At 46.2% G+C, this 12,848-nt stretch overlaps 1 protein-coding gene across 2 annotated transcripts in view; it reads right to left on the bottom strand.

Moving 5' to 3' along the window:
• Positions 1–12,848, bottom strand: part of HECW2 (HECT, C2 and WW domain containing E3 ubiquitin protein ligase 2) — a 241,888-nt gene that overhangs the window by 177,044 nt on the left and 51,996 nt on the right. For both annotated transcript variants that reach the window (XM_075608335.1, XM_075608334.1), the window contains 2 exons: positions 11,167–11,261; positions 6,701–6,776 (listed from right to left, as the gene is read on the bottom strand). In XM_075608335.1, coding sequence (XP_075464450.1) covers positions 6,701–6,776; positions 11,167–11,261 — 171 coding nt within the window. The remainder of the gene's footprint in view (positions 1–6,700; positions 6,777–11,166; positions 11,262–12,848) is intronic.

Below are 12,848 nucleotides of genomic sequence, written 5' to 3'. Positions count from 1 at the left end.
AGCTTGCGGCCTTGATCCCTGTAATGGAAGATATCTGAGGCGCTCCCTATATGGTGTAACGGAGATGATATGTCTAACAGCTGATACACATATGAACAATGCAAACCAAGTGGTATAATACTAGCCAGACATAGGATGCAGCTCAACCCAAAGGAGGATCCTCCCGTGATCCTCGTAAAGCGGTAGGAATAGAATGTGGGGAGCGCAAATCGAGAAATAAACAAAAAATAAAAACAAATATCAATACTATAATTGTACTAAGTGATAGATCTAAACATCAATGGGATGGGGGTGACTGTCTGGATAAATGTACTCACACGGCCATGTGTGAGTCAATATCCAAATAGGTATCTTGGTAGACTCTCCTCTTGGGTGATATAACCCTCTCAAAACCCTGGGTCCACTTGACTAGGCGACCCTGGGTAGGCCTAGATCCCTGCAATAATTTTTTAGGACCGTCCATCTTTCTCTAACTTTGCCAATCTTTGATTTCAAGGATCTAGGCAGCAAGCTTAAGGCAAAAACCTCAAAGGTAGTATTTTTTTTTAAATACTACCAGTGCCATGCGCTACCCTAGGGAGACAGTTGGAGACTAGGGAGATTAATGCATGGTTAAGAAAGTGGTTAGGAAGGAGTTTTATTTTTTAGAGCATTGTGATTCCATTTCTGTGAGGTGCTATCTTTATGATAGGGACGGATTTCACCACAATGAAGAGGGATTTTCTGTGCTAGGGGGTAGGATGTTAAAAAGGATGCAGGAGATTTTAAACTAGGAAGGAGGAGGGAAGGACAAGAAACAGATAATTAACAAGACATAATAGATAGAAATGGGGAAATGGATTTGGTTATATTAAACAGTAGAAGTAATAACAAATATTCAAGTCTAGAAACATTTGGGAGAAAGTGATCATAGCATATTATGAGTTCAACAAAGACTTAAAATTTTTGAAAGGCAGATTTTAATAAATTGAGGAATAATCTATAAGGAATAAATTTGGATTATGTTATTGAAGGGAAAAATGTGGAAGATATATGGGCAGTCTTTAAAAGTTTGTTAAAAAAAAGCACACTTACCGGTATCAGTGTATACCCTTGATTATTAAATATAGAAGAAACAAGACTAAAGCAATGTGGCTAAATAAACAGGTAGGAGAGAAACTGCTCCCCCTCTATCTCCTCTCCCCCCCCCTATCTCCTCTAACCCCCCCTCTCTCTCTCCGCTCTCCCCTCCCCCTCTCTCTCTCCACACCCCCCTCTCTCCGTACACCCCCCTCTCTCTATATCTTCCCCCCCTTCCCCTTTCTCCCCCCCTCTTAGTTTCTCCCCCGTTCACAGCAATCCGCCCCCCCCTGCACATGAATGCGGCCCCCCCTTCACAGCTCTGTTCTCCCCCCTTCCCCGTTCACAGCTCCGGCCCCTCTTCACAGCTGCGCTCCTTCCCCCCCCCCCCGCATTCACATCTCCGATTCCCCACCCTTTCACAGCTCTGTTCCCCCCCCCCCCCGTTCACAGCTCCGTCCCCCCCCTTCACAGTTTCGATTTCCTGCCCCCAGCCCGGTCCCCCCCCCCTTCACATCTCCAATCCCCCCCCCTTCAGAGGTCGCCAGCGGTGGCTCACTTTTGTGATTCCACCCCCCCCCCTTCAGAGCTCGGTGGCAGTGGTCACTGGAGGGGCCGCCGGAAGGGTTGTGATTCCCCCCCCCTTCAGAACTCACTGGCGGCAGCTCACGGGGGAGGAGGGGGGGGGGGTTGTGATTCCCCCGCCCCCCTTCAGAGCTCGCCGGCAGCGGTTCACTGGGGGGGCGGGAGCAGTGGTGGGATTCAATTTTTTTTAGCAACATGTTCTCTTTTCGGGGGGGGCATGGGGGGAAGGGGAAGAGAGACAGGGGGGGAGAGAGACGGGGGGAGGGAGAGGGGGGTTAGAAGAGAGACGGGGTTAGAAAGGAGATAGAGGGTGTAGAAGAGAGACAGGGGTGTAGAAAGGGTGTAGAAGAGAGACAGGGGTGTAGAAGAGAGACGGGGTAGAAGAGAGACGGGGGGTAGAAGAGAGACGGGGTAGAAGAGAGACGGGGGTAGAAGAAAGACGGGGGTAGAAGAGAGACGGGGGTAGAAGAGAGACGGGGGTAGAAGAGAGACGGGGGTAGAAGAGAGACGGGGGTAGAAGAGAGACGGCGGGTAGAAGAGAGATGGGGGTAGAAGAGAACCGGGGGGTAGAAGAGAGACGGGGGTAGAAGAGAGACGGGGGAAGAGAGACGGGGGAAGAGAGACAGGGGGGAAGAGACAGGGGGGTAGAAGAGAGATCAGGGGGGGCAGAGAGAGACGGGGGGGCAGAGAGAGACCAGAGGGGGCAGAGAGAGACCGGGGGGGTGGCAGAAAGCAACCAGGGAGGGGCAGAAAGCGACCGGGAGGCGGTGGGGGGGGGGGCAGAAGCGCAATAAAATGTCCAAAAGTGCTTGCAGTGCAATTGGTAGTTCTGAAAGTTAAGTATTGTTTCCTGCCTGTTGGGGGGGTGGGAGGAGGAGGGGGGCTGCTGCATTTACCTTGTAGTCGGAAACACAACAGAGCAGCAGCAGGCAGGTTCTCTCCTTCTTCAAGGCTTGCTGGAGTGATGCCAGGTTTCCACAGCGTGTGCATGATCTGGGCATATATGTATCTCCCCTCTCTGTGTGTATATCATGACGTCACCCTGCCTTGCACTCGGAGACCGCGAGAGCCAATGAGAGCCAAGGCCCGCCCCGTAGTCAGGCAATGAGAGCAAATCACAGCCAAGGCCCGCCCCACAGTCAGCCAATGGGAGAGCTTGACAGCCAATGAGAGCGAGCACAAACCCACAGACAAACATTTCAGTTTTATACAGGCATACCCCGGTTTAAGGACACTCACTTTAAGTACACTCGCGAGTAAGTACATCTCGCCCAATAGGCAAATGGCAGCTCACGCATGCGCCTTTCAGCACGTCCCAAACAGCAATACTGTCTCCCTACCTGTACCGAAGCTGTGCGCAAGCGGGGAGACTATAGAGCCTGTTACACATGCGTAATTGACATCAGTTATGCACGTATATGACGATTGCAGTACAGTACATGCATCGATAAGTGGGGAAAGGTAGTGCTTCACTTTAAGTACATTTTCACTTTACATACATGCTCCGGTCCCATTGCATACGTTATTGCGGGGTATGCCTGTATATATAGATATAATTATTATTTTTTTGCCGAGTATCATTTATCAGGAACATTTATAAATGCATTTATGACTGATGCAGTGAGTGCACTTTGTTAGATACAATAGATACAAGACAAAAAACTATATATATATATATATATATATATATATATATATATATATATATATATATATACATACAGTATATATATATATATATATATATATATATATATATATATATATATATATATATATTGTTTTTTGTCTTGTATCTATTGTAATTGTAGGAAGCAAATGAACCAGTTGAGTGCCCTAATAACATTTACTGAACGTCATGTGGGCCGGCACCCTGGGGTCACTTGTGACGAACAGTAAACATGATGTCTTTTTGATAATTTTCTAGGAGAGATTACATTCACCGCTCCATAGTAAACACGATTGAATGGAAGGGGGGGGGGGGTTGTCCTCTACCTTTCACAGCACTGCAGTGATTTTGCGATCATGTGGTCTCAAATTGGCAAATAGGCTGTGGAACTGATGTTTGTAGCTCCTCTCGCATGGAAATTGTTAATCAAGGCTCTTGCTGCAGATGGGCAGGCTCGTAGGTTAAAAATTTGAACTTCACAATCTTACAATAGTTCAAAAGTTTGGTTACATTTTTTTTCTTTTAATACATTACATTGGGCAATTTTCTTTCTTAGAACAAAAAAAAAATCGGCAAATTTTCAAAAAAGTTAGAAGCCCAAAAATATCAAAAAAATTCTAAAACAAAATGTTTCCTGTTTATTTTTAAAAAAATCCCATTATTTAAAAAAACTGTAAAAACAAAACCAAAGGAAGTTTCAGTAAAACCAAAATACAGAAGAGATTTAGACTATAAACCAAAACCAGTGGCAGATTTAAACATCACTCGTCCATAGACACTTAACTTGAGGTTACCTCCTTCTTCGCTCCGCCGTCCTTCAGCATCACTGCGTCATCTGACACACGACCTCACATGATGCCGTGTTTCCATGACAATGCGTTGCCATGTGACGTCACAGCATCATTTGATGCCGCAACGCTGAAGGAGGAGGGTGGCACAAAAAAGGTAAGGACTTAACAGAGGCCACACACTCTCCCCCGGAAGAGAGGGGGGCCTATGTACAGTATACGGTTTTGGCCATTACTAAAATGTCACCGGGGAAATTTGCCACAATCTCTGCCACACACCCTCTGGCAACTGACCACCCACTCCGAGAAGCCAGGTCTGAACAGTGTAGGTTTAAATGTACCGTGCAGGACTGCCTAGACCTGCCACTCCGACGCACCATCTTTAAATGTGCCGCTGTCAGGGGAGACCAGGTACTTACACATTTATAACTGGGATCATATCACTGAGCAAAGCCAATAAGTAAAATACATTTTAATTTATTCTGTAGAAACAGGCAAACATACATTGAATTACAACAGACAGAAGAAGATACACTTACTGGGGGTCTGGGGTTGACAAACTGACTTTCCTATTTGAAATAAAGTCTTTAAAACAGTCCAGTGCTGAAGTGAGGACTTTCCGTTTAAAAAATCCTGCAGCCTTTTTCCTTGCAATCTCCGCAAGGCGTCTTTGGATCTGGTCCGACCCGTTCTTGCCCTTGGCAAATTGGACTTTTGGAATCACTTGGGAACACACAGAACACAAAAGAGAGAACAACAACAGAGAGACTTCTAGGATGGTGACTAGCTGTCTTATACACTTTGGGACAGGCAGTTCCACAGCTTGTCCTCCAACCCGTGACGTGGGAGTTTCATCCCCAACCACTCACACATTTTGCCAGGTTTGTGAAAGCTGGCACCTATGGCTTCAGAACAGTGAGAGAGCATGGGCACAAACTGCCATCTTGCCCACTCACAATGCAAACCCCCCCACCTGCTCAGTGCCTCTAAGTCTGGGAAAAGTGACAACTGGCCAGGATGGCATGTAGTTCATCACAGGATTTGGGACACTTAACACAGCTATCATATGTAGAGGGCTTTCACACCTCTGCCAACATGTGACTTTGATCTAGGGACCTAGGCGTAGACTGGCTGGCTCCACACCCTATTAGCCATAAGCCCCCCTCTGAGTCTTGCAGGACAAAAACCCTCTCTGATTTAATGTATACAGTTTAAACATATTTTAAAATACTGCTGCTAAATAAAATATACTTTTATACTCTTCTTTATTAAAATGTGCTAAGTCTATTTGGTGTGGGAGATACAGTTTTCACTCTAACTGTGTTTTTTCCCCACTAGCCATATATCTGACACTCAATAAATAAACTTCTTATTTTAATAAAAACATGCTCAGCCTTCTCTTAATAAAACTCTCAGTTTTATAAATGACTGTAGCTCCGGAACCCCTATACCAGACTTAGGGTGACCTCCGCAGGAACTGGGCAGCCCATCCTGTTATATTAGGGACCCCTGGACTGTATCAGTTACCCTTTTCCTCCATGTGCCTCCTTTTACCGTTTCTGGTGTTTGCTGAAGCAGGACCTCCTAGTGGTGAGTCGCAAGAACGCTTTTCATGGTAGGGTTTTGACCGGAGCACTGCGCTTCAATGTAGCCGGGAATCTAACCTGAATCCTGGGTACATTTTTGGGGTCTCCAGTAACTTTGGAACCCTGCTAAATAGACACAATCTGAAAGAAATTTCTCCGTCAAACCTACCCTGAAACTCTCAGCCTAGAAATCTCCTGGTCCCAGCACCCCAGGAAAGGCGAAACACAGAAAAATCTTTATTGTCGCATAATTTGCACACAGTCACAGTAATGCATGCACAATACACGGGTCCAAGAGCTGACACTCTAGGACCCCCAAAACACAGTTCAGGGGCAACCAAGTGGGCTTAACCTTTATTATAAAGCCTGGTTACCCCCTCACCGTCACACCCGAGCAGGACATTTAAACATGCACTTATGAGACCTGGCTTGTCGTAGCGGTCGGGCGAAGCAGACCTGGCTTTTCTAGCTGCGAGCTGCCCTGCGATATGTGTCTAGGCAGCAGAATGACAGCTTTGTGTTCACGGCCAAACATTCTCTGTATATGGGGTGGGGAAGGGGAGAGAAAAAGGGAACTTTGCAACCCTAGGCCCAGGCCTATCGGGCCTAATGTGAAATCCGCCACTGACCAAAACCCTTCTTACATTTAAATAGGGAAAAAATGACCATGAAACAATGACACCATCATCTCCTGATTACCTGGAAGCTTTCTATTGCCTGCCACAGCAAGCCTGACCGCCCAGCAATTTTGTGTCCACCATGGCTATTTGAATGGAGCAGCTCCAAAAAATCACATTATTCATTTCCTAATAATGTTTTCCAAATATTCCAATACAAATAATGATTTGTAAAAAAGTGGCAAAAACTCTACACCATACAAAGTAGAGAAATGCAGCAGGCAAGGATTAGGGGTGAATAAAGCAGGTGTGGTGACCTGTGGAACATATGTAGATTTCAACACACATGGTTCTACACACATGGGTACCTTAAGAAACACATAAATATGAACATACCTGATAAAGTAAAGCCAACTAATTTCCTAGATTGTTGAGTAGCAGAAGCCCCTCCTTCTATACCGTCTGCTCCCATCTGGAAGGAAATATAATATAACATTGAGGTTTTGAAAGCAACAATTCCCTCACATCAATTTTTAAAACAAAGTGCCAATAAAGTGATAGATGGGCTGATCTATTACATTCTTTTTTCAAAAGTTTTATTTTTTGATGAGTTTTTACTGATTTCAGGAGGTAACATGGCTACTTTTGTTTTCTTAATGTGTGTGCATGGCATCAGCATAGCATCAGCCATTTTAACTTAATAGGAGGTAGATTTTCAGCTTTGGATATCTCCAGTGTGGCAGAATACACTTTGCTGCCATGGCTTAAAGTCGGTTAATAATTATAATCCTTAATTTTTATAGTGAGTAGAGGGGATTTCTGCTTTACCCCCCTCAGTGGTCAGGTCCAAAGCCAGCTTGAAATAAAGTGGCACTCGGTGCCAAGGCAAAGTGTGGGCCTCGTACCTGCTCTGACAGCTCCTCATCTCAGTGACGTCGCAGTGTCATATGCTGTAGTGGGGTCACATTGTCATGGCAATGTGATGCTGTGACGTCGCAGAGATGAGGCGATGCCAGATGGAAGGTAAGAGATACATACAGAGGCTCTGCACCTCCCACGGCAATCGGTTTAACTGTTGTGGCATGGGGCCTCTGTAAGTGCAGGGCTCAGTACGATGGTACCAATGGCACCGCCGTCAAGCCGGCCCTGGACTCAAGTCAGATCCCTCTTGGAGCCCAGAGTTAACAGAGAAAATTGGAAAATGACCGGAGCAATGAGATTGTATAAAAGAAAAAAAATAGATTTTAACTTGTACAATGCTCTTATGACGATCTCAGGATGTCACAAGGGCTGGCATGAGAGTGTCTCCAATGACCTCCAAAGAATGTAATAGTTCTTCTGCTTGTTTATTTGGGGGAGCCATGAAAGTGATCTGAATGGGAGAAGAGGACCTTTTCTTCAATTTGGCATTAGGGAGCGGGTCAGGACAATACGAACCCTACAGAAGCGATCATATGGTGGGCAAGGTTGGAAGATGACTTATTTTTTTCAAATATTTTAAATTGTGGAGTCCTGCCAATAACGGCCTTAACCCCTGTATAAAAGAGCTTCAATAGAAAGCCTGTATTAGTCTGAGGAATCCAGCAGGGAGCTGGTTAATTGCCACTAGAGACAATTAATGAGTCTCCACCTGGCTCATCAGACTGGTAGAAAAGTCTCCTGCTTTAACTGCAAGGGAGATCTCTTGAGCACAGAGGGAATGTGTAGCCAGAGAGACATTATCTTGAGCATAGAAGGGCTATGTCCTGCCAGCAAGACATCAGGATCCAGACCTCTATTCCAGGACACAGCAGACCCTGGAACCCGCCATAGGGTGGCCCCCCCAATGGACAGAAACCTTGACCCAGAAACTGACATTAAGGGCTCCCTGCTTAGAGGTATCACTTTTGGGTCATAGGTTGGAAAGAGACATCCTCCCAGCCTTGCAGGTAGGGACTGGGAAAGTGAGTTAACCCTTACAAAGGGATAGGATGTTTATTTATTTGTGTACTTCCTTAAAATGTATTGTTTAAAGTGACAGGCTGAATAAAAGCCATGGTTTCTGTCACGGGAGACCAGGTATTTACACCTTTTTACTGGGATCATTCACTGAGCAAAAAAAGATAGTAAAACAAATTGTTATTTATTCCATAGAAACAGACATACACACAATGGATTACAAAATACAAAAGAAAACACACTTACTGGGGGTCTGGGCTACAAAACTAGCCTCTCCTAGGTGAAATAAGAGGTAAAAACAAATTCGTTAGGATGACCAGGACTTGTCCCGAAATGTCCTGGAACTCAAATTGGCATGAAGTTTCTGATGCCACCACTGTATCTGCTCCGGAGCTGCCAAAATTCCTTGACCGGGAGATAGTACCAAACGTCCTGGTACTCTTTTCGTCTTGCAATCCCAGCTGCAACCGCTACATTCTATTTTCAGAACTTGGCCCCGAAAATTTCTCGCCTTGAAATTTCTGAAGCCGGCTCGCTGGTATTTCTCTCAGAGCATCTTTTGGTGATTTCTAATTTGCCGCTGCTGTCTTGGCGCTTAGAATCTGAGTAAATCTCGCCAACGGATTGGCTGCTGGCTTTCTTATAGTATTTCAGCTTCATTCATTAAATACTCCAGCCAATCCGAGCGTGGGAGAAATCCTAGCAGCCAATCAGAGCATTGCCAGTCTATCTAAGCCGGCAAGCACGGATTCGGATTCTGACAAAGGCATGTGCCATCCTGGCACCTCTGCCACTTGTCAGTCAGAAGCCACCTGCTGAGTTAGGCTCCTCACAGTCTGGCTTGGGGCAAATGGTGGTCCGGGCCCGCCATTCATCCCAGGACATGGGTACTTGAGCATAACTCCGGTGCCCAGATGGCTTTGACACCTTGGCAACCTCTGAGGCTTTCATGTCCGGGACCCGAGCATACTTGGTGGCACCAAGCTTGGTAGCCACATGGTCTCTCGGAACCACGGACCCGGAAGTCCCCAGTTCATAATACCGTACACAAGCATACTGATGTAGTGGCCATTATTCGAACACTTCACGCGTCATGTACATCGGAATCCCGATTTGAAACCGCGGGATGAATTCCAGCCTTCCCGCACTAAGATGTGAGCACGGCGAGAGCAGAAAAACGAATTTTAGTGTTCTGGCTTTTAAAAACATGAAATTGAAACAGTAGCACAGTACTGTACACATTACAATTCATCAATTGTATTGCAAACAAAGAAACAGAATCCATGAAATTCAAACAAAACATCCGCGATAAGCGCGGGTGCCTGGGGCGATTAGCCGCGTTTCATACTGCATGGGGAACAGCAAAGAACTCAAAATCGGCGCCGAGAGTTCGAATAACGGCCGCTTCATCAGTATATACTATTAAACATGAAAAAAAATATTTTCTCTCATATTTTTTCTAAGTCCCAAGGTAGAATTAAAAAATGGATCCAAGAGCTGACACTCTGAGCCATATTGTGGGCTTTAGAGGTAACCAGCCGGGCATAATACCTCTATTGATGGCCTGGTTACTCCCTCACTGTCACAGTTTCATTTCCCCAAATCTGTCTCCCTGGGTGTACCTCTGCACACTTACACTGCCAAACAACAATTCTGCTATACCATTTTCCCCAAAATATTTAACTTCTTTAAAAACATGTTTAAGGATCAAAATAGCTGCCAGATCTAGCGCTCTCTGGTGAGAGAAAGCAGGGATGCAGTATTACCAAACTGAATTCCAGTGCACTCTTGTTCATTATAGTATTGTATGTCTATGACAAAATACTTATATAACCAGTACTGGACGATAGACTCATGACATGGAACCAGGTTGGCAATATTGGGAATGTCATTGAGACAGATGTTCTTACAATATGAATTAATAGGTCACTATTGAGTATGTAGCCCTGCTCACCCATTCGTCCCCTTACCTCTGCCGGAGCTGCGGAAGGTAGTGCAGGGAGGTGGGAGCGGCATGCGCAGCGGTGGCCATTACAACCATAAGCTCCACATGGGGAACTACATTACCCAGCCGCCTCTGTGGCTGCCAGATCACCTGCTGCATTACAGCCAATAGGGCTCCTGTTTTTCCCTGCTCAGCTATTGATACTTTTTGTGCTGAGTACCATGCCAGTCGGAGCTGGGACAGCAAAAGGGTAGGGTATGCGTGAGACCCCCTTAGGCCCCAGCTAGGCCCCCGACTCCCATGTATAGTTTGTGGCTGCTACAGGGACAGGTCCTTAGACAGGGACACTGCCCCACTTAGCCTCACTAGTGTCAGGGACACAGCAGAACGCCGCGCAGCAGTTTGGGCCTGTGGTCTGGGAAGAGACCACCACCGAAAGACAGAGACTCTCTTCAGTGTGGGACACTCAAACCGGATACCACCCCACATTGAGGCGGAAGCCATCGCGGACAATGTCGCTGGATCAGCAGATCCCTTTCTTCAGTTGGCGTTACCGGGTGTTGGAGCACCCGGCAGGTATACCTCATCTCGACAAGTGCACCAACTGTACACACATTAGTGGGGCCGCGCTGTCTCACACATTGGGTAGGTTGTTGAGAGTTGGAGGGTACAGCCGTGCGTGGCCTAGTTGGTGGGACTGGTACCATTGTTATTGTATGTCTGCAGTAAACTGTTACCTTATACCACATGTGTATTTCTTATATTGTCCTGTGACGGGGTTATCCAACACAGTTAGGATCCCGCCCAGGTGGAGGCGCTGTCACCAGAAGGATCAGGTACACCCCAAGCTCCCAGTCGTGAAGGTGCAGGCCTCCTGTGAGCCTCAGGTAACGCACCACCCACACACACAGGAGCCGCCGTATCTCCCATAGGGTGGGGGAAAGTGCGCTACAAGTACATTCAAAATGATTGTACATACCATCACCGCAGTGTTTTTCACAGTGATGCAGGGTGTTGCAGCTCTTAGTGCTCCACTGATGCCATGATAGTACTTGAAGCAGATTTTGATTTCAGCTGGAAAGAGTAAAAAAAAAGGATCAGCAACTTATTTGAATATACATCAAACTACTTCAAAGAGGCAATTCTACTTTCCTCCCAAAACATGTAATAGGGCTACCACTTTTTAAATTTTTTTTTTTAAATAGTGGTTATTGTTTGTTAAAAGCATATTGAATATATATATATATATATATATATATATATATATATATATATATATATATGTCCACAGGGAGTGGCCATTTTGGTGATGTAGTTCTACCGTACATAGTTGAACATAACTTTCAGTTTATCGAAGCTCAGTATATTTTAACCTTTTAAAAATGCCAAAAACTTGACCTTGGAGCCTGCGAGGAAGCTCCCCCTCCCTCCCCCAATCCACATATAAATAAATACACAACAAAAGGTCTGCAGGTACAAAGGCCACCGCTTTATTTGCACAAATAAACCCTGGTAAGTGCCAACCCTGCCAGCGTGCTCTCCTCCGAGGTAAAAGCCGATGGCACAGCAACCATGGCCTGCACACCCACCAAGCCGACTCGCTACCCCCAGTCACCACAAGGTTTTAGGGGTTATCTGCACCATAGAGCCCCCACTAACAAGTTAATGCACACCTACCCCCCCTCCCCCCAACATCCGTCACCCACGGGGCTATTTACTGTGTCGGCTGCCTTTAGCCTCGTGCGGCCGTTTCAGCGCAACTTTTAAAACCGCGGGCAGATGCAGTGTTTGATGCGGCATGTTCCGGTATTTAAAGCCGCGGCCCTGCATTGTATTAGCGCTGTCTCGGCATGAATGCGGCATGAACGCGGGTGAGTGCGTGGCATTCGAAAAAAATACCCAAACAAAATCGGAGATGTTGGAGAATAAAAGGGGCCGTGACAGTAATCCCCTTAAAATAGCCCTGTACCACAAGACCCTCAAGGCCTTTCAAGCCCCTCCTGAAGTGTCATATTAAACAAGTCTAACCTATTTCGGATAAGTACCAAGTTTCGGGCGAAATAATCCCCTATTTGCTAAATTGAACTCTGGGTGATTTATCACCCACTCGCCTACCTGTAACATACATTTCGCTGCACCCCCTTTCCAAGCCTTCCCGTGGTCAATATCTGACCACACCACTTGAACCATCCCCCCACACACCTAAATCTACTGACCGCATGTATGTGGAGAATGTGGGAAGGGATTTAGTGACTTATCCAACCTGAACACACACGAGGACACACTCTCCCCATTAGGTCCTTCCCTAGCCATAGCTCTATGGCTGATAATTTACACCTCATACATAAACCTTGGCCCCTTGCAGATGCACCCACCAGAATGGCCTCCTACTGTCTCCGCACGTTCATCCCATCAACCAATATGACTGTAAGCTCTTCGGAGCAAGGACTCCCCTTCCCAAATGCTACCTCTATGTCGCTGACTCGAATTCAAGATGCCTTATCACCCAGCCTCCTACCTGCAACATCAATTTCCCAACTGCCTTATTAATTTTCCCTTGTGCGCCCCACATCTGACCACACCACCTGGACCATTCCCCAACACCCCTGAATCTGCGCTAGATCATTCCTTATTGACCTAGTCTAATGATGTTACTCCCCC

The sequence above is a fragment of the Ascaphus truei genome, chromosome 7 (genome assembly GCF_040206685.1).
Source record: "Ascaphus truei isolate aAscTru1 chromosome 7, aAscTru1.hap1, whole genome shotgun sequence".
NCBI classification, from domain to species: domain Eukaryota; kingdom Metazoa; phylum Chordata; class Amphibia; order Anura; family Ascaphidae; genus Ascaphus; species Ascaphus truei.
The sequence above is the reverse complement of the archived record's forward strand: the minus strand, read 5'-3'. Positions and strand labels throughout refer to the sequence as shown.